The 26158-nt window shown below is 35.6% G+C and overlaps 2 protein-coding genes across 2 annotated transcripts in view; one reads left to right on the plus strand and one right to left on the minus strand.

Moving 5' to 3' along the window:
* The window catches only part of LOC142333705 (5-hydroxytryptamine receptor-like), a 738869-nt gene that overhangs the window by 699134 nt on the left and 13577 nt on the right, over positions 1 to 26158 (minus strand). The window lies entirely within an intron of this gene.
* Positions 5574 to 6314, plus strand: LOC142334047 (uncharacterized). Its single transcript, XM_075381714.1, has one exon. The coding sequence runs from the start codon at positions 5574 to 5576 to the stop codon at positions 6312 to 6314; it is 741 nt and encodes a 246-aa protein (XP_075237829.1).

Here is a 26158-nt window from a genome sequence, read left to right on the forward strand (position 1 = left end):
TGACCCCGATAACTATCCACTACTAGCATACCGGTATTTTTTTTGTTAACTAAATCTCCTGATCGCTTTTGCCACCTGATCCGATCTAAAATTAAGGTTTCGTCCATCCAACCTGATTCCTGTGCTCTGATAATAATTCTATTTACCTGTACGGTAGGAAGAGTTTTTCTTTTAAAAACAATGTATTGAAGTAATTTTGATCCATCAGAATTAATGCAAAGCATAACACTACACCTTTGTTTTTCAGTACAACTAGTGCAAATATTAATATTTTTCACCTTTTTTGTTTACGGTTTTGTAAAATGGCAATTCAAAATATACGGGGGTTTGATCGGCGTTTCCTATTTGAGAAGGTAAATAGCCTTTATCTTTTCTAAGATTTATTATGTATTTGTGAAAATGTAATATTTTTTGTTCATAAGCGTCTGGAAGTCGTTGAGAAACGGTCGATTTCTGTATTATTGACAAATCATTTGGTGCAAAAAATTGTGTTATCTTATATTCTATAAGATAACAGATAACATTTTGACATTTCGTTGAAAATCGTAAAATGAGGACTTATTACTGTAGTTAAGAAGTCCAAAATCCAAACGTTTTGAATTTTGGCAACTTTTGGTACAGTCGATTGCAATCAATAGATTTTGATCAATCGACTTGATCAATCAAAGTCAATTGCAATCGGCGTGAGGGGATTGCATTCAAAAGGTGCACAACTAGATGTTACAACAGTCCTAAATGCAAAATTTCAACATCTACAGCTAATCGTTTTTTTGAGTTATGCAAAATACATACGTACGTACAGACGTCACGCCTAAACTAGTCAAAACGGATTCAGGGATAGCCAAAATGGATATTTCCAATGAAATATGAAAACCGAAATTCTTTGTCATCACAATACTTCCTTTACTTCTTACAAAGAAGTAAAAATTAATGAGCTGTTTCTGAATCGATTTCATAAAAGTAATTTGAAAATAAAATATTCTGATTTATACTAAAGAGCGATTCAATATTCTATTTTTCACTTTTCATTTTATTTATTTTTTATTTTATCAAATAAAAATATATATAAATAACTACATTTTTAGTTTATTAGTGAGTACATTTGTCAATAGATTATGATAAAAAGTACCTTAGCAGTTATTTTTTTACTTTTTATTTTTACAAACCAGGTTCAAATTATTCAATTATTAATCTTTCATTAAGAGATTATGAAAATTAAAAGAAATTTTCGAATTTCGATGAAAGAGAAAACGACTTCAAATTATAATATCTATGTAAATAATCAGGAAATTTTCACTAACATTGTTGTAGCTTTTTATTCCTGTAGGATTAATTACATTCTCATTTTAATTATATCCAACCCTTTTATTACATTTGTTTTTTTTTTTATTTTAGTATTACTATATAATAGTCATTTAATTCCCTAATTTACTCGATATGCAAGTTTATAATCAATGATAATTATAAATAGGTTTTACTTATTACATTGTCGTTGGAAGATAATGAAATATTTACTATTACATGTTAATTAAATTAATTTCCGTTTCTTTTATAAATTACTACTATATAATTTCCAATTTAATTAATTATAAAGGATAATATTAAGTATGGAAACCGCACATTTCAAAACTGAGGAAACTAGAAGGTAGAAACAAGTATGGAGCAATATAGTTACAAAATTATTACTTTATGGTGGTAAGTTTGGAATTTTTATCAGCCACATTAAATTTGCTGTATTAAAAAAACATTATTTTTATAAGTAATAAGGTGAACATGCGATTTATAATTTTAATGTAATGATTTACGAGAAAAACGATAGCCAAAATGTTTCTTAATAAATGCCTTCATTTTACAGTTATAAGAAATAAATTTGTAAACACCTGGTAGTAATAAAACGTGGTAAAATTCCCCGTAGTAACGTTTTTGAACACTAATAATAACAGTCTTCACATTAATGAATAACACTAATAATAATTCTACACCTCATTTTTTTTTTTTAATTTTATGAATTGCATAAAGTACTATTTTATCAATTTTGTAATTTTTATTATATGTTGTTACGTAGAATTAGATGGAAATAATTAGGTTATATTGATAAGACCGAGTCCCGGCAGGTACGACCTATAGGTCGCGCATGTTAGACACAGGCGCTTGAAAGACCGAATCCTTGTGGAGATGACCTTCGAGTTGGCTCCGTTTAAGGTAGGCAATGCAAAACCGAGTCCCGACTTCCAGGTGAGCACGACTTTGTCAGACCTGGTAGCTTTGCACTGGGGTTAGAGGCAGGGCAAGGAAATTAATATCCTACCGGCAAACCTGCCTGTTATACCGGACCTACAGCCGGTAAGCCAGGTTAGTCTCGTTAGAATAATGGACACTCCCCCGGGCTGTATTTATGTTTCACGTTGAAAATTAGGTTATATTATAGGCAGGTATATATTCTTAATTCCATTTTATTAGATGAAATTAAATTTTGAAATTTACGGTATCCTGACCACCCCCCCCCCCCCCCACCCCCTACCGTAAGAGAAGACACCTGCCTTGTGATAATCCCAGTCGGTACACCCCATCCTCCGTTACTAGTCCTGATCGATTTTACCGGAGGTCGTCTTTTAGACCCTCTAAACTTGAAAACACAACACACTCATTATTTTGGTCTCTGTTAGGATGCCACCGATGCAAATACCTTGGCAGACATTTCCATCAGTCTTTTTACGCAATCTCTTCCAACCACGACCATCTACCATAACTTACAACCCTCAACTATCAAATTAACTGATTCGCGGAAGCGCCTTCCTCTAACACCTAACGTTTCACACGAAGACTCTTCTATATCTAACTTCAATTAGACTATTCACTCATATCATTACTTGGTCTTTACACACCAAAAATACTAATCCTCATACCAAAAAAAAATCTAAGTATTGATCGTAGCAACAATAATTTTGTCCTGTAATCCAGTTTACTCAAAATCCTCTTGATTTACTTAAGAATCAAGAAACAGATTTACAAATTTAATAAGCCTTAAATGAAAACATATACCCTATCTCACTCTGCTCTAATCCGCTTTCGGAAGCGAGGTCAATGACTACACTCCCCTCACCACAACACCATCGTATAGTTTTCCCACACATCTATTCTCATCTTAACAACGAATATTTCAGCTAAGCAGAGCTCTATGCTAAAACGTGTACGTTGGTAAAGTAAACACCAAGGCAGGCCTGTAGCCGCCCAGGTTGCTATTTTATCTGCACAGCATCAGACCCCCTCAGACAACCTCCTCAGGGCTATATCTCTAAGCAAGCCAGCAACTATGTTCTATTCTCTTTCGATCTTACTCAGAGGCTTATAAAAGAGTGGGTGCAAAATATTATCTTCTTTTTTTTGCCGTTTCCGGACGCCAAAGTCACATTATTCTACTAATTTAATGATTCCATTACGTTAGAATGTCAATTTGGTCATTTACGTAGTTGTGGCTCGCGTGTAGGCACTGTGGAACTTCATCATCCCTATTCCACTTGATATTATCGATAAAATTTAATATAATAAGTCCTTATTTCTTTAATTCTTTCTTTATACTTGTACAATATATAATCCTTAAGGTTAATGTCAGTAGCCATCCTCCAGTTTATGATAAAGATACAAAAGTTTTTGTACGAAACTGTTCGCTTCACAGTTCCAACGGCGTGGTGTTTGCATGAGCATACAGGTGGCTGCACTCGAGGTTGGGAGAGGGAGAGAGCACTGTTGCTCCCGCAGTGCCGACCCTGGCGTGTTGGAGGATGGTAGTTTTTTTTTTACTCCGCGTGTATATAGAAGGTTCCTTGTTCGTTCCTTTTTCTAGTTTAGTCGGTGGAAGGAATATGAAAGCGGTTTAGTTGTTATTTCAGTAACGATCTGTGATGGCGGAAAGCAAGGGCTCTTTGATTGCCAGATCTGTTCAAAAACATGGTGAGAGAGAGAGAAAGAAAAGGTAATTAGTAAAAAATAATTACGTGTTTGTTTCTGTGTATATAGAAATTTAAATTAAGCATAGTTGGACTATAGTGTTTTTTAAGAGGACATTTTATTAAGTTATTATCTAATAATACTAAAATATATTATCTGCATTGACATTTTATTATTTATTCAGTTAAACCGAATACGGTTTTCAAGCACATTGTGCTTAAATATTCTTGAATGTGATAAACTGTTGAATAAGATTATTATCCTGCTTCCAGCTATTCTATTTGATCCTTTTTTTCGGTTCTTTTATTTTACAGAAAACTTTAACCATGGCCTTGAAAAGGCCCAGAAAAGATTTTCTGGAGCAGTACTCCCACTAATTTTAGCTACGAGCCGCTTATTGTTCAAATAAATAACCATTGGTTATTTATTTGGACAATTTTATCTGGAATCAGTCTTATTATTTTTCTTTATTGCGATTAGGCCAAATATAGACCAAAGGAATAATATTTCTTCTTTATTATATTACTATCTTCATTATTTCTACTAGCAAAACATGTCCTAAACGTTTGTTAAATTCTTCGTGAATCCTCTACCCGCGCGCGTGTTTTATAAACATCATAGGTTACAATAATGTAACCTAGGAGGTTACAACCTAATGTAACCTAAGGAGGTAACCTAATGTAACCTAAGGAGGTAACCTAATGTAACCTAAGGAGGTAACCTAATGTAACCTAAGGAGGTAACCTAATGTAACCTAAGGAGGTAACCTAATGTAACCTAAGGAGGTAGCCTAATGTAACCTAGGAGGGCTACTCCTGCGGCAGAAGACAGCCGTACAGTTGTAGTTAAGGCTGCTGGAAAGTCTTATGCAGAATTATTAAAAACTATGAAGAGTGCTGTAGACAGTGATGAGGCGAAGGACATCATATCATTAAGAAAAGATAGAAACGAAGAACTATATGTGAGGATTCAGGGCGCACAAAAGGCAGCAGACTTCACTAATATTCTTCGTGACAAGGCGGTGGATCTGCAGGTTGATCTCAGGAGACGTGCAGGCAGACGCACTGTGGTTCATATTAGAGACATAGAACATGACACGTCTGAAAATGAGATATTGGCAGCGGTTATGGCCAGAGTTGAAGATAAAGATCAGACGAGGATCTCATCTGTTAGGCCAGGTTATGCGGAAACGCAAAATGTGACAGTTGTGACAACGCACAGGTCTGCCTGCAAACTATTTGAACAAAGAGTATGTATTGGCTGGGTCAACTGCAGAGCCTTTATTAGGGAAGAAGAAGATAAATGTTTTCGATGCTGGGGTTCAGGCCATCGTAGGCAAGACTGTAAGGGCCCTGATAGGATGGACCTCTGTTTTAACTGCGGAGGGAGGGGTCACAAAATAGTGGACTGTCGGGAACCCAAAAACTGCCTGAACTGTGGCAGTCAAGACCACAGAACGGGAACCTGGGCATGCACTAGTAACAGTAATGCTTAAAGTACTTCTAGCAAACACAAACAAGAGCTCGTTGTCCCTTGACTTGATAAATGAACTGGCTATAGAACAAAATTTAGATATAATAATAATTACGGAGCCTAATATCTACGAAGCAGCCAAAACCGGTTGGATGGCTGACACTGTTGGAGATGTAGTAATAAAAAATATGAGTGGAAGATTAGCATTGAGCTTCAAAACAAGAACAGAGGGATTTGTAGTGGCAGAGACGGACTCCACAATTATAGCAGGAGCATATGTATCACCCAACATAAGTATTGGAGATTACGAGAAGTATCTGGATAGTATTCATAGAATACTATCTTGTGAGAGTAAGAATGTCATAATGATGGGTGATTTCAACTGTAAATCGAGGTTAGCTGGTAGCTCCTATAATAACCGGAAAGGAGAGTTACTTGCAGATTTAATGGAGTCCCTTGGATACTATTGTATAAATGATAATACTCCGACGTTTGAAGCTCGAGGCCATTGCTCAGAATTGGACTTGGTCATCATTGATGGCAGGTGGGGAAGTGATCAATATGAGTGGCGTGTATTAGATCAGGACATTGCAAGCGATCACTTTGCTGTTAAGTTAATAATGAAGGATGGAGTATTATTTGTAACCATGGATAGACAGCTTCCAATAAGACCTTCGGCACAACAGACTGAAAGAATAGTAGAAAGGGTCGCATATACGCACCGTAATATATTAGAGGCAACACCTGATACTCTAACGACGATCATACAGCAGGAAATGGACAAGGAAATTAGAGCCACCAATCGCAGGGGACAAGTATACTGGTGGTCTGATGAGATAGCGGGCTACCGGAGAGCATTACAAAAAGCTAGAAGAAAAAAAACAAAGGCTTAGAATTAGAGGTGGTCAGGAATATGACATGGCAGTCCACTCATATGTTCAAACGAGAAGATTGCTAAACAGGTCCATCAAAAAGTCGAAGAGGGATCATTGGATGAGATTGTATGAGGACTTGGACAAGGATCCCTGGGGCCAAGCCTACAAAATAGTAATGAAGAAATTCGGCAGGCGTCTACCAACACTCAGTAAACGTCAAGCAGAGTTTCAGTTTAAAGAACTTTTTCCATGTGAAGAAGAAATTGGTGTTATTTTACCAGAGTTTGAACCTAGACGATTTACGCCGGCCAAGTTGGCTTGTGCAATAGGACAGCTAGGTAATAAGAAGAGCCCTGGCATCAATGGCATACCAGCAGCCATACTGAAAGGCTTAATAAAGTTGTTGCCTTGGGAAATGACGGACTTGGCCAGTTATGGGCTTGAAAGGGATTCTTTTCCCAAATGTTGGAGGGAGGCCAGAGTGGTCTTCCTCCCAAAAAGTAATGATCAACAAGGTCAAGTGAAGTATAGACCACTTAGTCTATTGAACAATCTGGGAAACGCGGTTGAAAAATGTTGGCCGCCAGAATTACTAGAGAAGTTGAAGAAGGTGAAGGGATTAGCCCAAATCAATTTGGTTTTTGGAGGGGACGGTCCACTGTATTAGCTGCCAACAAGGTTTTAAATTGGGCCCTTGAGGTAAAAAGTGGTACATGGAGAATTAGAAGAATTCCGCTTCTTGTCTCCTTAGATGTTGGAAATGCTTTCGGCACAGTAAAGTGGAGTCAGATTCATAGGGCATTACAGGCAAAAACATCAGCCCGTACTTGAGGAGACAGGTGGCGAAATACCTTTCAGAAAGGACTTGTACAGTGAATTCACAAGAAGGAGAATTGATATTCAATATATACGGTGGAGTTCCCCAAGGTTCGGTTTTGGGTCCTCTTTTGTGGGTCCTCACCTTTGATGATGTTCTACAATTGGACTATCCGCCTGGTGTGGAAACAATAGCCAATGCGGATGATTTGGCAGTCCTTGTACAGGGCAAGACGGGATTGGAGGTGCAGGAGAAGGCCAATATGGCGCTTGCAAAGATACATGAATGGTTGCAAGAAAAGGGACTTATGTTATCAATTAATAAATGTAAGTTCATCACGTTTACTGGTAGAAGAGTTATAGAACGTCTGAACATTGTTGTGAATGGACAGGAAATAATGGAGACAAGCTGCCTGAAATATCTGGGAATTCTCTTTCAGAGAAATTGTGCCTCTTCTGAACATATTAATAGTATATGCAATAAAGCGGACAACATGATAAAAGGGTTAAATATGATCATGTCAACAAAGAAGGCTCCTAGAGCGTCCAAAAGAAAGGTTACAGCATCGGCAGTTGTGTCATCTTTATTGTATGCAGTGCCTGTATGGTGGACTTCATTACGAATCAAGAAAAACAAAAATAGACTTGTGAGAACGCATAGGAGGCTGTTCCTGGGAGTGGTTTCCGCTTACAGAACAGTCTCCTATGAGGCACTTTGCGTTTTGGCAGCAGTACCTCCAATCGACTTAATGGCCCATTACAGGGTAGAGATATCGCAAGGACTGGAAACTCAGGAGGCTAAGCATAGGCTGATAACTAGGTGGAAAGAAAGGTGGAGAGAGGTAGGACCTGCTAGCAGGACAAAACAGCTAATCCCTGACCTTGAGAGTTGGATCAATAGGAAACACGGGGAGGTGGACTTCTTTTTGTCGCAGTACTTTACGGGCCACGGTAATTTTAATTATTACCTTCACAGAGTTGGGAGAAGACAAACGCCGGCTTGTATGTACTGCGGCATTGAGGACGATGCAGACCATATCTTCAAGGAATGCATCAGATGGATACAAAATAGACGGGACACAAATTTATCAACGATGAGACCTGAGGAGATTACGAGTAACATGCTACATAGTAAGGACAATTGGAAAAGAATTGAAGGAACTATCAGGAATATCTTAACAGTAAAAAACGAAGACGAGAGGAAACCGGGCTTCTGAGTGAATAGATTAGGGTAGGGTGGATAGCCCCAGTGGTGAGGGCTGGCATGCTTAGGTGTGTCAGTTCCAAGGATCCACTGGGGACTCCGAGGGAGAATAGGTCTATACAAGTGTAAAAGACCCATCGATGCGTCACGACTTTCCAAGGTATGGCGTAGCGATACAGAAGGGCAAATGAGACTCAAAAGACCTGACCCGTTGGCCGACCTGCCTTGCCGGACATACAGCCGGTAGATGGAGAGGCCCATTAGAGTATAACAGGCACTCCCCTGGGTGGCGTAATAACAACCAGTCGGACCGGCTCAGGGGAGCAGAGGAAGGTTACAATAATGTTGACCCACCGGGTTGGTCTAGTGGTGAACGCGTCTTCCCAAATCAGCAGATTTGGTAGTCGAGAGTTCCAGCGTTCAGTCCTAGTAAAGCCAGTTATTTTTTACACGGACTTGAATACTAGATCGTGGATACCGGTGTTCTTTGGTGGTTGGGTTTCAATTAACCACACATCTCAGGTATGGTCGAACTGAGAATGTACAAGACTACACTTCATTTACACTCATACATATTCATCCTCAATCATCCTCTGAAGAATTATCTAAACGGTAGTTACCGGAGGCTAAACAGGAAAGAAAGAAGAGGTTACAATAATGTTAGTATTTTAAAGTAGGGTAGGACGAATAGCCTCAGTGGCGAGGGCCGACATGCCTTGGTGTATCGCACCAGATTCAAAGATTCATTGATCCACTGGGGATTCCGGGGGATGATAGGTCACTAAAAGAAAAATGAGAAAAGACCCGATATCGCGTCTCGACAGAAATGTTCGGGCATGGTGTCAAAAGGGCAACAAAAAATAACTCAAAAGAGCTGACCGGCGAGCCGAAAAGACCCGATATCGCGTCTCGACAGAAATATTCGGGCATGGTGTCAAAAGGGCAACAAAAAATAACTCAAAAGAGCTGACCGGCGAGCCGACCTGCCATGTCGGTAGGTGGGGAGGGTCGGTAGAGTAAACAGATGCTTCTCTGGGTTAATACCAAACAATTGAACGGGCCCAGGGGAGTAGAGAGAAAAAAAAGGTTACAATAATGTTTGCCGGCTTCCGTGGCGCGATTGGTAGCGTCTCAGTCTTTCATCCGGAGGTCCCGGGTTCGAATTCCGGTAAGGCATGACATTTTCATAAACGCTACAAATAATTCATCTCATCCTCTAAAGCAATACCTAATGGTGGTCCCGGAGGTTAAACAAAAAAAAAAAAGGTTACAATAATGTTAATACTTAGTTTATTTTTATTTTTTCTTTCGTACGACATTTCCTGTAATATATTATTTGCAACAAAATAAAATTCTCAATGAAAGCTAAAAATCAGATACTACAACATGGTAATCAAACCAGTAGGCCGATACGCATTACAAAGGATTTTCAGTTTGAAATAAAGTGAAATAAATGCAACAGAAAAAGGAAAATCTTGAGAAAAACCCTACGACCAATAAAAATTGATGAAAAATTATACAAATTCAGAAGTAATGAAGATATAAAAAACATAGTGAAACTAAGAATGTTTCACATTCAACCAGAGTAAGAAGCAAACTTTATCGGTCACTTTATGGAAATGTATGATAAGAATCGTACAAAAAAAAATCATTAGACCCAAAAAATAACCTAAAGAACCGGACGTCAATGGATTTCAGTGGTTTAAAAAGATTTATAAGAAATAAAATCAAATATATGATAAAAAACTGGTATAAGATTTGAAAATAAATCAACAACAATTGTTCAGAAGAGAAAAGGAAAATATAAATCGAATGAATAAATTATTGGAAGACTAAGAAAGGAAACTCCCAGAATAAAAAGAAATAAATTCAAAATGTTGCTTCACTTGGTCCTTAAAAGTTTTTTTTTATACTGATTATTTTTTTAATTCTACAGATGATTATTTTTATCTGTTTGCAGTTCCTCAAAAATCTGCATAAAAGGAGTTGAAATATAAATATTTCATAAAAATCCTGCTTCATAATCATTATAAGTTTACGTAAAAAAAAAAAAGCTGGCAAAGTATTGTAAGATTTTTTCGACTACACTGGTCAAGTCTACAATACCCTTGTACTGCTTTTTCATTGTAAAATTTTTACAACTTCGTCAGACAGTTTTTGTTACTTGACATTAAGGGTGTAACTTTTTTTTATAATAAAATAAGATCGTCCTTTTATAAAACAATAATAAAAAATTAAAAGTATTAGAACTAAAAAATAGAATTCATATATATATATATATATATATTGCAGGTGGGAATAAATTTGAAGAGACTTTTTCAAAAAATTTGATGTTAAAGTTAAGTCCTCCTTTAATCGAGTCCAAACTAATGAAAAGAAAATTAACAAAAAATAAAAAATAAAATGCCTCAGCTTCACAGAGGCACATAGGATATGGATATGTCACATGTTGATTAAGGTTTGAAGTACAAATTACACAAATTTAAATTTATATATTCGATAATATTTTTTATTTGATCAAATTATGCACATATATACATTAAAATATATTACAATCATTATATTGTAATATATTTGTTACTGTTCTTCAACAGTAACAATTGAAGAACATAGAAAGAAGCCGTAATAAGAAAGGGAGTCCGACAAGGATGTTCCCTATCTCCGTTACATGGAACTAGCAGTTAATGATGTTAAAGAACAGTTTAGATTCGGAGTAACAGTACAAGGTGAAAAAATAAAGATGATACGATTTGCTGATGATATAGTAATTCTAGCCGAGAGTGAAAAAGATTTAGAAGAAACAATGAACGGCATAGATGAAGTCCTACGCAAGAACTATAGCGTGAAAATAAACAAGAACAAAACAAAAGTAATGAAATATAGTAGAAATAACAAAGATGGACTACTGAATGTGAAAATAGGAGGAGAAAAGATTATGGAGGTAGATGAATTTTGTTATTTGGGAAGTAGAATTACTAAAGATGGACGAAGCAGGAGCGATATAAAATGCCGAATAGCACAAGCGAAACGAGCCTTCAGTAAGAAATATAATTTGTTTACATCAAAAATTAATTTAAATGTCAGGAAAAGATTTTTGAAAGTGTATGTTCGGAGCGTCGCTTTATATGGAAGTGAAACTTGGACGATCGGAGTATCTGAGAAGAAAAGATTAGAAGCTTTTGAAATGCGGTGCTATAGAGAATGTTAAAAATCAGATGGGTGGATAAAGTGACAAATGAAGAGGTATTGCGGCAAATAGATGAAGAAAGAAGCATTTGGAAAAATATAGTTAAAAGAAAAGACAGACTTATAGGCCACATACTAAGGCATCCTGGAATAGTCGCTTTAATATTGGAAGGACGGGTAGAAGGGAAAAATTGTGTAGGCAGGCCACATTTGGAATATGTAAAACAAATTGTTAGGGATGTAGGATGTAGAGGGTATACTGAAATGAAACGACTAGCAGTAGATAGGGAATCTTGGAGAGCTGCATCAAACCAGTCAAATGACTGAAGACAAAAAAAAAAAAGTAAATAAAAAAGCTGGCAAAATATTGACGATTTTACCGGCTAACCTGGTCAAGTCTACAATACTGCTTGTATAATTTTACTGCTTTTTCATTGTGTAATTTTTACAGCTTCGTCAGATAGTTTTTTTTTATTCGACGTTAAGGGTGTAATTTTTTTTGAAATAAAATATTATCGTATTTTTATAACAATAAAAAAAATTAAAAGTATTACAATTAAAAAATACAATATATATATATATTTTTTTTTTCTTTTTTATTTTTTTTTATATATATATATATATATTGCAGGTGGGAATAAATTTGAAGAGACTTTTTCAAAAAATTTGATGTTAAAGTTTTAGAGATTCGGTTATGAACATAACCTGCTTCATTTCCTATTTCCTGTTTAGCCTCCGGTAACTACCGTTTAGATAATTCTTCAGAGGATGATATGTATGAGTGTAAATGAAGTGTTAGTCTTGTACATTCTCAGTTCGACCATTCCTGAGATGTGTGGTTAATTGAAACCCAACCACCAAAGAACACCGGTATCCACGATCTAGTATTTATGAACATAACCTAATCTAAAAGTTCTTATTCAAAAACCGTAAGAAATTACTACCCCTTAATTAACCTCCTAAAAATTTTAGTACGATCTCATTTCATCGGCACAGCTGAAATTGAGCGAAAAATATTTACTACCCGTAACACGCAAAGGAAGCATTTTAGGACATAATTTATTTGAACTTTTTCCGTTATTTTCCCGAGTAGAGTAGATTATGAAAATATCAGAAGAATTTTATGATACACTCTGTATACCAGATTCATTAAAAACATAAATCATATTTATTATTATTGTTTTGAAATGAATGTTGGTAATATAACTCAGAAACCAATAAACCTTTTGAGAAGAACAGAAGAGTTTTGTTTCAATGAAAAATGTATGAAATAGATTTAATATCAGTAGATTTAATAAAAGAGATAAAAATTCAGTTGAATCGATATTAAAATATATTAGTTCAATAAAGAACTACTAGATTGCGTTGAAGTAAGGTAGAATTACATCCCATTTCTTTTGAATTATATATATATTATTTTTTCAAACGTAATTTTATTTTTAGAATTTTTTATATTTATTAAAATAGAAAAATTTATTATTTAAGGGTTATTCCACATTGAAATATACATACATGCGCGCGAGCGCACAAACACACACAATTACGTATGACTATTGTTTATACTTTAGAAGTATACCGTATTATCTTGGGATCAGTCAAAATTGGAATTTTCTTTGAAATAGTCAGTTTAAAAAAAAATATATATTTATATATAAATAAAATAAAAGCAATTTCAGATTACCCGGGATTTCCCTAGGGTAATCTATAGGATTGATTCCTTAGAGAGACCGTATGCGTATTCGCATGTGAAAAAATTGTATTATTATATTTATACTTTGTTATTTATTTCATTTTGACCCATTTGATAATTTTTTTTTTCCGAATTAATTGTTGTAATAAAAACTCGACTTCTACATCGATATAAAGTATTAAATAAAGAATATTATTTGGTAATAAAATGGATAACGTAAGATCCTTTATATATTTTAGCCAGTCGATGCTCGCTTCGCTCGCCCGACCATCTAACCAGAGAGTTCTACCTCCTAGACCCCTGACACGTTTGTTATTTTCATGTTTGTGGGAAATATTATAAATTTTACAGATATTAATTAAATAAAAAAGAATTAATTAGTTTACTTCATTGTATCTCTGTTGCTATGGTGACAGAAATAAAAGGATTCATTTTTGTTTTTTAACGAATATCTTTATCCCTAAAGTCCTATATGTCCCTATGTCTTTGATCTATTTCTTCCCTGTGATAATAAAAATTTATCTTGCAAATTTAAAAGTAATGGATCTGTTTGTTCTTACATGATTAACCACGCAAACAGACAAAACTACCAAAAGTTTTCGCACATACAAGTCGTCCCATCATGCTAAACTAACCAATGTGAAAAACTCAACTTTTTAGGAGAGCTAAACAACATTTTGTGTTAAATTTTAAATAGGAGTGCATAATCGTAAAAGTGAAAAGGTTTAAACTAACCTACCGAAAAGAGATACGCATTGGATAATTTACCACAATATGCAAGACGTTCAGATTAGTCGTAAACTCATGATTTGCGTTTTTTTACATTCGTTACTTTAGCATGGTGGTGACGAATAAAATAATAAGTCGTTACCAATGATATTAATATTATACCATCCTCGTCGCGGCTATATGACTCGCGCTATATGGTTACTTGTGTTTCTTCATTGCGGTCATGGAATATCATGGAATAGCCGATCATGACTCATCCGTCTAGCCATAGGGCTTTGCCCCTTGGAACCCGGTATGTTCATTAAACTCATACGCATGCAAAATTTAAAGATTTCTGTGCCCAAGACGAAGTTTATGCTTCTGAAGGGTGCAGACAAATTATCAACCAGTCGAAACCCCCACATTAAATATAAAAACTGTGTAATCAGCCGAGTAAGGGTTCATAAGTACCTTGGTGTTTTGTTTGATGATAAGTTGCTTTTTAGCAACCACATTAAGCAAGTTGCGGCGGACGCTGTCTCTGTGATGCACAAACTTAGAAGGATTGCTCGGAAAGACTACGGGCTGTCGGGTCGCCAAATGTACTTGATGTACCGAGGTGTCTTCGAGAGTATGATCGCATACGCGGCGCCAGTCTGGGCGCATAGGTTGGATAGAAATAGAGCACTGCTTCAAAATTTAAGGAGTGCCCAGCGCAGAGCTTTAATTGTATGCACTGGTGTTTTTAAAACAACCTCCTACGAGGCTACCACCGTATTGGGAAAGGCTCTCCCAATCGATTTAGTGGTGAAAGTTCGAGCAGCCATGTGGAAGTTGCGAAGAGGTCGGGAAACCGAGGTATTTGGGATGCGGTTTCGAGCCGGGCTAGAACCGTAGCGGAACGACTATCACAATGCACCGGGTCCAAATTTCGTTCAGTTGCCCATTTCCCGCCTGCGGAAGAGGCTATGGAGCCTCGCGATGGATGCATGGCAGCATGAATGGCACACCACGAATAAGGGAAGATCCCTGTATAGATTTATACAGGATCTGGGGGGATGGTATGCCTCGAATTCATTTTTAAGGGCGTCGGGTGCCCAAGTGCTCACCAACCATGTGAATTTGATGCAATATCTGTTTAGGTTTCGCCTAGCGGCTGATGAGTTGTGTGTCTGCGGGGAGGTCCAGTCGAACGAACATCTTATGTTCGACTGCCCTGCTCTTGGGAGGGCCAGAGACCGGGCCACCCTGGATCTTAGAGGTCAGGGGGAAAACTGGCCGCTCATAAACGGCGAGTCGATGTGGCGAGAGCCGCATTGTCGGACCGTGTGGGGGTTCCTCGATGAGGTTGCGATGTTCAACCGTCATCGTTAGATTTTAAATTTAAATGGGATTTATTGATTCCTTTAGCGGAGCTGTCGGAAGTCCTTATCCGAAATAATGGCTGGCCACCAGCCAGTAAAAGCTCCAAGCGTTTTAAATGGTGGACAGGCACTAGCTGGCTGACAGCGACCGAGGCGTGGCGGCTTAAATTGCCGTCTTTTTAACTTGTAACCTTTTTAGTTTTAATTTGTAACAAGGGGTGCACCTCCCCGATCTAGTTTTAATTTGACAAGTGAGCGGTAGGGACACGTAAGCGGGTGCTATACGGCACCCAGCTTAACCGCTCACGCAAGGTAGGAGCTCACTAGGAGCATTAGGAATAACGAGGTCGCAAATCTGTTTTGAGGCACAGTAGCCGTTTTTTGGCACGGAACATTTGGTCTATGCTCTAGGGCGACCGAATGGGGTGGTGGCGGGAGAGATGCCAGCTAACCAAAAAATACGCATGAGAATAATAATGATAAATAAAAATTCAAGACTGTTGAGTTTATTAAAATATCAATTTACAGTAATTTCTTCAAAGGAACAGTTTCGCCAGTAAAATATCCGCAATTTTGTTCGATCTAAGAATGTGGGTTTCAAAACAGTTGGGAACGGAACGTAATGCAAGAATGGCGGGAATTTCAATATTTCTCCCTACAGATCGCAGAGCCTGGACAATCTCCCTTGCTGCTGTATCTTTCTATTATCGGGCGATTTCATCGGATATTTAGTGGCGGTTATAAATTTTAAGTTTTATTTATGGACGGATTTGGTAATTTGCGTTCATAACCGTATGGAACATGGTGAAATTTATTTACTGGTTCTGACCGTGAGAGACTAAGCTTTTGAGCCTAGTAATTCCGGCGTGATTCCCCTTCAGTCCATCCACTGAAGAACTTTCGGTACCAGCACCTATGGGCTAGCAGGAGTGCGCCTACCGGAGCTCTAGTTATTTGGAGGGAGAAGTGCGCCCCGTTCTCCTGAGGGGGTCGCATATGCTGACTAAATGAAATTGTGGTCTCTTCGAGGGACGGTGTTGGGTGATGTCTAGATTTTATAGTTTTAACAAAATTTAATTGCGAAAACGGTCACTTTCGCGGCCGGAATTTTTGTGCGGTTTTCATATATAGGTTACTCAATATAGAGGCTCCTATGCCTGGTTGGTCATTTTTTGACTCTCGTACCGCCTCTTCAAGGTGGTTCGTTTAATACGGCATGAGGTCGTTTTCTTATACCCTGTGGAGTACGGTCCTCTCGGCAGATGTCCCGGAGATGGCCGTGTTCGGACGCGGCCGCTCTCCCGAACAGTCTGCGTGCCTGCGCCACTCCCACCTCGAATACGGGGTATACTTACGCATCGTAGCGAAGAGTAACGTTTCTGACGAACCACGGTGCTCCAAATATCGTCTGCAACGCTATGTTTTGGACGGCTTCTAATTTCTTTTGAAGCGTGGAGTTCAACCAAGCTTCCCATGCTAAGCTAGCTTTAAACTTAAAAAAAATATTATCTATAACTGGTCATCTGTACCCAGTACGGGTAAAGATGTATTTTCCCCAATTGTGAGCGTTACCCGACAAATATCACTAGGATGTGGACCGTACTTTGTTTCTCATTTTTTTATTTTATTTTGTTTTTTTTTTAGTCAAGTACCGGAGGTAGGTGCAGCCAGTCGCGTCGCACATACAGTAACCGTGGCTATGTTAAATAAGCAGCCGCTCCGTACACCCTCAAAAAATTAAAATTTAAAAAAACCTCGAAATTAGTTTTTAGATATTTATCTGAAGTGTATTTTCAAGCCCAAATCGTGTGAATATCTCGTAGACAAAAACGGGAAAAATTTACAATCATCGTTCAAATCTTTTTTCCTTTTTTTTACTCCTTTCAAGATCGAATTTCAAAAAAATTTTGAAATTGATTTTTATATATTACATGAAAATTAAACATACCAATAATCAAGTTGATATCTTCATTTGTTACCGAAAAATTAAAAAAATAAAAATCTGATGTGTACACCATATGACTTCTTTTTACGTCTATTAAGTTACTTATACACATTTTTGCTGCACTTCATTTAAACTAATTTAATTTGAAAGTGAGATACGATCCTCCAATTCTTTAATAAAGTGGATAGTTACACAATTGCTAAGATATTAGTTTTTATATACACAAAATATTTATAAAATTATTTATTCAACAATCTTACCTGAAATATTAATATAGAATAAAAAATCCCTTTATTACTGTTTAAATAAATATATATTATATCTATCTATTACTATGTTTTTTTAAAAATTGTTATGATGTAACCAAAAATGTAACAAAATGTAAATAAAAACGAATAATCAGATGTTTCGCCAAATATTATATAGACTTCGTTGTACACCTATTAAATTACATATACGCATTTTTTTTTCTTGGTTAATGAAAAGTTCTTAAAATTTTATTTCATTAATAACTTCTGATATTTTTTCATATTTTTTCTTTTATAGTTATTATTGAAGATTATTTATAGTAATTTTTTTTTACAATCAGAAGTTAATAATTATTAATAAACCAACATATCTAAATTAAAAAAAAAAAGTTAAAAAAAAGAGATGATGTCTGATTCGAACCGATCTGCCTTCCCCTTGTAAGATACAAATATTTCATTAATTAAAAATTTTATTTGGCTATAACTCTGGAACCAATAAAATTAAATACCACTTTATAATACATCGTTGAAGTGATTTCAATTCAATTTTTTTCCGTTTTGGGCATTTTTAAAAATTTTTTAGTTCGGTCGATTGCATTCAAAAGGGGAGGTGCACAACTAGATTTTACAACAATCCTAAATCCAAAATTTCAAACATTCTACGGCTAATCGTTTTTAAGTTTTGCGAGATACATATATACGTACAGATGTCCCTCCGAAACTAGGCAATATGGATTCAGGGATGGTCAAAATGGATGGATATTTCCGTTGAAATCTGGAAACTGAAATTTTTCGCGATCACAATAGTTTCTTTACTTTTTGTACACAGAAGTAATAAAAAAAAATTGTACCTTTACTATTTTTAATAATAATTTAAATAGTACTGAAACGATTTTTACGTTAAAATGAAAAATCGAATTTTTTTTTCTTTATTTCGAAGTAAAAAAAATGTTCTTTCCTTCCTGTTATATTATAAATCATAATTTTTCATAAATTATATCATTCATAATTATAAATATCGTTCATAATTATAAACTACGTTGTGTTTCATAAATCATGTCGTTCCATTTATAGTAATATAAATGGTACGTTACCGATAAGTTCTGAATTCTTTTTGGAATATCATTCTATTTGTAGTTTTAACTGCTTCACATTTTTATCTCAACCAGACCAAATCGTTGACGTCTGTCTTGGAAGGCGCCATGACCACAAAGAAATTGCGTCACATACTCGTTAGGTGGACCCAAGGAGCGCCCGGCATACCAACAACGTCTGGGAAGAGATCATGCGTATAAGTCCCCACCCGCTGCCTCATTCCATCTGGGCTGCCATAAAGCATTGCCATGCTGTTTTATCTCGCGAATTTTTTCTGAAGTTAATTTAACTGACTTCTAAGTAACAAAACGATGCTGACTTTCTGATGCAATTAATACTCAGTTTCACACCTTCAATCATCATTGATTGCTTGCCGTGAAATAGTACGGTGACCTCCTGTTATGTAATAATATAAGGCAGAAGGAAATGGGGTTTTACGTAGTTAAAAAAAAACTACATTATGGTGAGTTTTATATTTTTGTCCGGCATCTTGGGTCCGCCATATTGTGAATCAAACTTAATTTTAATAAAAAGGTGGACATAGACACATAGTTTTAATTTAAAGTTTTAGAAGAAAAACAATGCTGAAACTCTTTTTTCTGTTACCTTCGTTTTCAAGTTCAAAGCATTCAAAGTTGCAAGAGACGGAAAAATTGTTATCAATAAAACCAAGGGTTTAGACCTTGGCGAGACTGCCCAGAACAAATTGTAAATTTAAAATTAATTATAAGGTATCATAAACTAAGGAATAAACAACTGGTAGTGACTTTTATTGATTGCGAGAAAGCATATGATTGTGTACATCGAGATAAAATATATGACATAACTTGGAATTAATTTATTATACAAATTGAATTATGTAAAAATGTAATATTTAATTTTATTATCATTATTATTTTTTTTTTTTTTGTATTTTCCTTGAGTATTTAAATCGATTAATTGGTTTTAAGTAAGATAAAATAAGAGGTTTTTTTTTTTTATTGTAAGTTAAAAAATACTGCTTCATGTTTTTTTTTTTTTTAGCAAAAGAAAAAAGAGGAAAAAATTTAATGTCATTTACCCGTTAAATTTTCAATTTCCGTTTGAAAGGAAATTAAATATCCCGAATAACCTAACCTAAAATATTTTATGTGTGTTGTGTGTGTGTGTGTGTGTGTGTATGTGTCTGTGTGTGTGTATTTATATATACAAATATATTTGAAACGCTGTTTTTACGTCTGTACCAGAGACAAAATTTTTATTAACAATTCGATACGAATTAAAAAGAGTTAAGCTTTCCCTCCACCGGAAAGTATTTTTTATACTTATATATTAACTCAAAATTTCATTGCGATGATAATAATAATAATAATAATAATAATAATAATAATAATAATAATAATAATAATAATAATAATAATAGTGTGTTTATTGACCTAATATAGAATTCAATCAACATACTATGAATACTGCTGCAAAATTGAGAACGTGAGGTAACATAATTCATAAGCATATGAAGAGCGGACGCAAGCATACTTTGAATATCAGTATTAGTCTGGCGGAGTACTCTGCACCTTTAGCTATTATACTGGTAAAGTGGATACCGAGTTAAATAAAATTATCAGATCAATTACCAGTCAAGTCTCCTCTACCGCAGTTACACTAACCGAGCTGAAGGGGTTGCCTTTGTCCTTGTCAACCGAACTGTCAGATGGTTTAAACGTAACGGGCGAGCGGGGTTTGTTGTATTAACTAACCAGATAACATCATCCGAGTACGAATAACATGACGTAGTTATATATAAAATGCAAACATAACACAATATAATGACTAATACACAGACAATCTTTCAGCTCACGTATTATAGATGGTTCTCAATAGTTGCTAATATAACTCACCTTGGTCTAGTGGTGAATACCTCTTCCCAAATCAGCTGATTTGTAAGTCGAGAGTTCCAGCGTTCAAGTCCTAGTAAAGCCAGTTATTTTTACACGGATTTGAATACTAGATCGTGGATACCGGTGTTCTTTGGTGGTTGGGTTTCGATTAACCATACATCTAAGGAATGGTCGAACTGAGACTGTATAAGACTATACTTCATTTACACTCATACATATCATCCTCATTCATCCTCTGAACGGTAATTCCCGGAGGCTAAACAGGAAAAAATTTACTTACTAATATACCTACACCGCATCTCAAACGCCAGAATTCCTTTGTATTATTTTGGAAAAAAATTATCAATGCAGTAACTCTTATCAATATGGCCGTCATTGGATTCATGTCGGCGCTTGAGATATCGAAAACTTATGTAGAAACTGGTCAAAAGCTTATACAGGAGGAGTCTAATATTAAACAATAGTGGTAGATCTCATGGGATGCCACTGGATAGAGTTGGTCCATGCGCATGTCCCGGGCTATATTCAATTAAGACAGTTGTGGTACAGACTTAATCGTGTAAAAACTGGACGTGTTAGATGTAATTTCTTTTGAACAAATGGGCTATGTCTCTTACAAGTGGTTTTTATGGTGGTAAGCCATTCCAAACTGTTGAATATCTAATTATGTATTGTCCAGAGCGAACATACAAGGTAGATCCACAAGATGTATTATACTTCCTTGAGTATTTAAAAACTAATTATTAGATTTTTCAAATTCGACCTTGAAATATGTGAAGGAAGATATGATTATTTTGAAAAAAGGGTTGCAAATTTTCTCCATTTCCGACTACAATAAACGAGATATTAACAACGTTTGTGCTTGTAAATATTCTTCAGATTAATATTTTAAAAAAATCTTTCGGGTGTTTTTGAATTAAAATATTTTATGGAATGCGACGATGTTCAACTAACACAGTCACTGCTACTGTTATTGTATTTGCGACGTGACTGGTCCACACCTGTCCAGGTTACTTGACTAAAAAACATGAAATTAAAATAAAAATGAGAAACGAAGTACGGTCACCTTATCTCACCTTTTTTGTTTAGCCTCCGGAACCATCATAAAATATTACTTCAGAGGATGATATGTATGAATGTAAATGTAGGGTACTCTTGTACGGTCTCAGATCGACCATTCCTGAGATGTATGGTTAATTGAAACCCAACAACCAAAGAACACCGGTATCCACGAACTAGTATTCAAATCCGTATAAAAGTAATTGCCTTTATTAAGATTTGAACCTTAGAACTCTTGATTTCGAAATCAGCTGATTTGCGACGACGAGATCACCACTAGACTATCCCTGTGGGTTACGATCACCTCTTAGTGGTTTTTTCGGGTAACGCTTACAGCCGGGTAAAATACATTTTTACCCGTATTTCGTATAATAACCAGTTATAACTAATATATTTAAGATAGAGTCCGGCTGTTTTGAAACTCAAATTCTTAGGTCATTCGAAGTTTCGGTTCCTGTACTGACCAAACTTTTGCTCTGAAGAAATTACGATACACTGGTATTTTTTTATTAATTGAACAGGCTTTAATTCTGATTTATCATTATTATTCTCACAAGCATGAGTTTAATGAACAAAACGGGGTCTCTGGTTAGACAGGAAGAGCGAGCGAAGAAAGCCGTGATCGGCTAATTATCCCATGACCGCGAATATAGTGGTGGTGAAGCCACGACGGGGATGCTATTATATATATATATATATATACTCACTCTCTCTTTGTACACCAGATAAAGAGAGAGTGAGAGAGAAAGAACAAAAGAAACAATTTTTCGTAAATATTTGCGTAAAATATCATCCGTAATATATTACATATTATTTTCCATCCCATTTGAAATAATGAAGTAATTCTTAAATGTAAGATTAAACCTCATTTTAATGTAGCTTTCGTAAAGAAAATTTGTTATTTTATTATTATTATTTCCGAATAAAATCTTAGGGAGCGTAACAGGATTTTATAAGTTAATGGATAAATTGGTGGTGGTAGCTAATGGTGAATATTATTAGAATATTTTATAAAAATGTGTTTTTAAAAATACATTTTTTATTAGAATTTCTTCATTATACGTAATTTATTTATCAATCTAGGATAAAAACTCATTTCATTTTTCGAAGAAATAAATTACCAAACGTTCTTTTAAATAATCCTTGGTCTTAGGATTGGAAAAATAAATAAAATTCAGTCATTATTCATTTTCACAAGTTAATATTTGCTTTTATCTCCGGGACCCACCGTTAGGTATTGCTTTAGAGGATGAGATCTAATGACAATTTAACAGTATGTATGAATGCCAAGCCTGATCGGGATTCGAACCCGAGACCTCCGGATGAAAAGCCGAAACGATTCCAGTCACGCCACGGAGGCTATTCACAAGCTAATTAAAATCGACTATAACAGTATCTAATTTAAAATTTTAATTATTTTAACTTAATTTAAATTATAAAATTTAGTTTTATTATATTTAATTTAAAATTTAACTTTAGAAATATCAATGAATATTTTCAGAATTATCATTATAAGGATTTTTTTTAAACGTATGGATGAAATTTCTCCTGAAATTTTTATAAATATAATATTTATAAAAATAAATAATTCTTTACTTTCCCAGAGAATATTGCTAGAAAATATTAAAGGGAAAAGTATGGTGATCATATCAAAAATGGGGATATTGGTTTTTTTTAAATCTTTATATTTTAAAGTCCCACTAGTTCATCTAGATCAGCGATCTTCATACTTCTTTGATCGCGTATTCCTAAGACGAAAATAATAATAAGTTTTACCCCATATAATATAATAAACTGTCGCCAAATGGCTTCGACGGCTCGTGGCATTTTCTAACCTTATGGTGGCCCTGAAAAAAGTCATTTTTGTCGTCGATTGGCTTCGGTAGCTCGTTGTAATTGCTAACCTTATAGTAGCCCTGAGAAGTATTGTTGTCGTCGAATGGCTTCGACGGTTCGTATTTCGTAAACTTGTGGTGGCCCTGAAAAGGGCCGTTTATTGCGTTAGCTCTGAGAAGAGCTGTTGGGTCCGGAAGCTGGTCTCCGGCGAAGTCGGGGAGTTGCGGCTCGTCCATTGAAATCCGACCGGGCTTTCCCTCAGCGGCATTTGGGTCCCCACTACAGCGTGGTAGTGGAGGCCCCCCAAAGCCCCGCAGTGTCGGGTCGGCGTCGGTCGTCCTTTGCCGGCGCGACCGAGGCGGTTCTCCCTGAGCCATCCCACGCTGGGCCGGGTCCGCCGGAAGCCCAGCGAGCTGCAGCTCGAGCGGGAAGGAAGCGTCCGCATCCAGCGACTTCCTCGGCGGGCCGGCCAGGCCTGTTGCTCGGCGGGGATGTTGGCATCCATAGGGAGGTCCTACGTTGAGCCGGCCAGGAAACTTCTTCTGTCTTCTTCCATCTTCTTCTTCTTCTTCTTCTTCTTCTTGGTCTCCTCCAGGTGGTGGTCGACGATGAATTGCTTTCACTCTCGTTGTGAACGCTCTTTTATTGGTGCCTGAGAATTGTGGGGCTGCAGCGCCGCTATGGTGGGAGAACTGCGCGGTCATGTGCGCGGTGGGAATGATGCTTGTCTCAACGCATCCGTATACTGTACGCCCCGCTCACATTGTTGCTACCGTTATCGCCCGCCGATATTAAATTAAGCATATATGTGGTAACAATATATAAATGCGCGGGCGTGTGTGTAGACAAAACTCAAATTATTTATTATTTATACTACTTCTTTGGTGTACCCCAACGTATCACTTTACGTTCAGATCTAGACCAAAAAGCTTATGTATGTGCTTACGTGTGTATGTATGTGTACTTCATTTGTTCTTATATTTCAGGATTGTCCAAGTAGACTTTCTTAAAATTTAGCTCATCTATTTCTAAATATGAGGCATATTCTTTATTATTCATTTATTTTTTAGTGAAAAACGTTGACTCATAACTAAAAATTACATTGTCTAATAAAATATCGTCGTTTACAATTCTATCCATTATTCCTTCACACAAATACAGCCGAGCAACTAGGCTGTAACATGTTTAACCACGGTTAGTTTGTACAGTTTGAAGTATAGTCGGTTTATGTAATACGCGCCAAACAATTGTTTGTGAAACGCCAGTCTCACGTGATGCACGTCGAGTTGTTTTTTTTCGGACTACGTACAAATTTTTCTCTGAGATGTTCTACAACAGTTTCAGGAACGCGTGAACGTGCTAGAGATTTTGTACGTTTAACAGAACAACTTGTCTCTATGAAGGTTTGGTGCCAAGAGTAAATTATATGCCTACTAGGAGGCTATCTTACTAAATACTAGGAGAGCCTCCTAGTATAAGAATAATTACTATTCTTATACAAAGAATGCAAATTGTAATGTACTCTGTATTATAATATATTATATACATATATTTTATTATCAATTGTTATGTAACATCCAATGTTAGAATTATAACATAGGATATGTTGCATAGGATATGTTGCAACATAGGAGAATGGTTGCAATATTAAGGTTTTCAGAACTTGTGAATTTTGTTGTAAAAAGTAAAAACAATAAAGCATGATAGACCAGAATATATGAAACAGAAAGTTGAGGATTTGGAATGCAAGAGGCCCTTGTAGCTAATTAAAATTAGCTACAAGTGACGCCATAGCTACAGCTACTAAGACGCCATAGAAAGTAATGGTGAAATGTCTAAAATCATTAAAATGATTAAAGGTTTCAAAATGATTAAAGACACTTCTTTAATTATTCTTACATTCATTCCTGTTTCATTTCTTGAGACATTCCATGTGTGCTGAATTAACAGGTTTTATAGAGTCGTAGTTGCACTACGACATCCTTACTCCTACACTACATGTGGGTACCATCTTACCCAACTTAAATTCTATTAACTTAAAACACATTTTAAATTAATACTTTGAATAAATAATAATATTTTAGGGAAAAGTTTTTTTCTCGGTTCTGTAGATGTCTGTAGCCTGAAACATTTGTTACTTTCTATGATGACATTCTTACTCATCAAAGGATAGAAATGTAGTTCACTATATGTATATATATATATATATATATATTTGCATTAAATATTCTACATAATAAAGAATATAATCCTCTCTACTCTCCTTACTATTAAAGGAAAAGCATACAGTTTAAAAATTACTTTATTTTTAATAAAATATATGTATCTGTGATTCCTAGTTATAAAACTATAGAACGAAGTAATTATGTTTTTCTTTTTAATTTATTCTTAATATAATTACAAACATTACTGCATATTTTATTTAAGTATCCAATACCAGGAAAATAGAATATTTTTTTTTTAATACCATCAGCAAGCTTTGCATGAAAAGCTGATACATTTGCATGATAATTTGCCATTTTACACAGTTCCGCACATTTCTTTTTCATAAAGATAGCTTTATTTAAAAAATGTCCTTCTAATTTTTCATGTATATCTCTTTTTCCTCTTCTTTTACATTCTGATTCATCTTGATTTAAATTAAAATTCAACCATAGTTTTTTAATAAGATTAAAATACTTATGTTTTTTAGCAACATTTAATGATGTATCCCCATTATTTAATGAATTCCAATGTACTATTATTGGTAAAGTTTCTTTCTATATATAAATAAAAATAAAATATAGAATCATTTTGCTATATTAATAAAACATTAATTAATTTAATCCTTTCAG

The sequence above is a fragment of the Lycorma delicatula genome, chromosome 13 (genome assembly GCF_047948215.1).
Source record: "Lycorma delicatula isolate Av1 chromosome 13, ASM4794821v1, whole genome shotgun sequence".
Classification (NCBI taxonomy): Eukaryota; Metazoa; Arthropoda; class Insecta; order Hemiptera; family Fulgoridae; genus Lycorma; species Lycorma delicatula.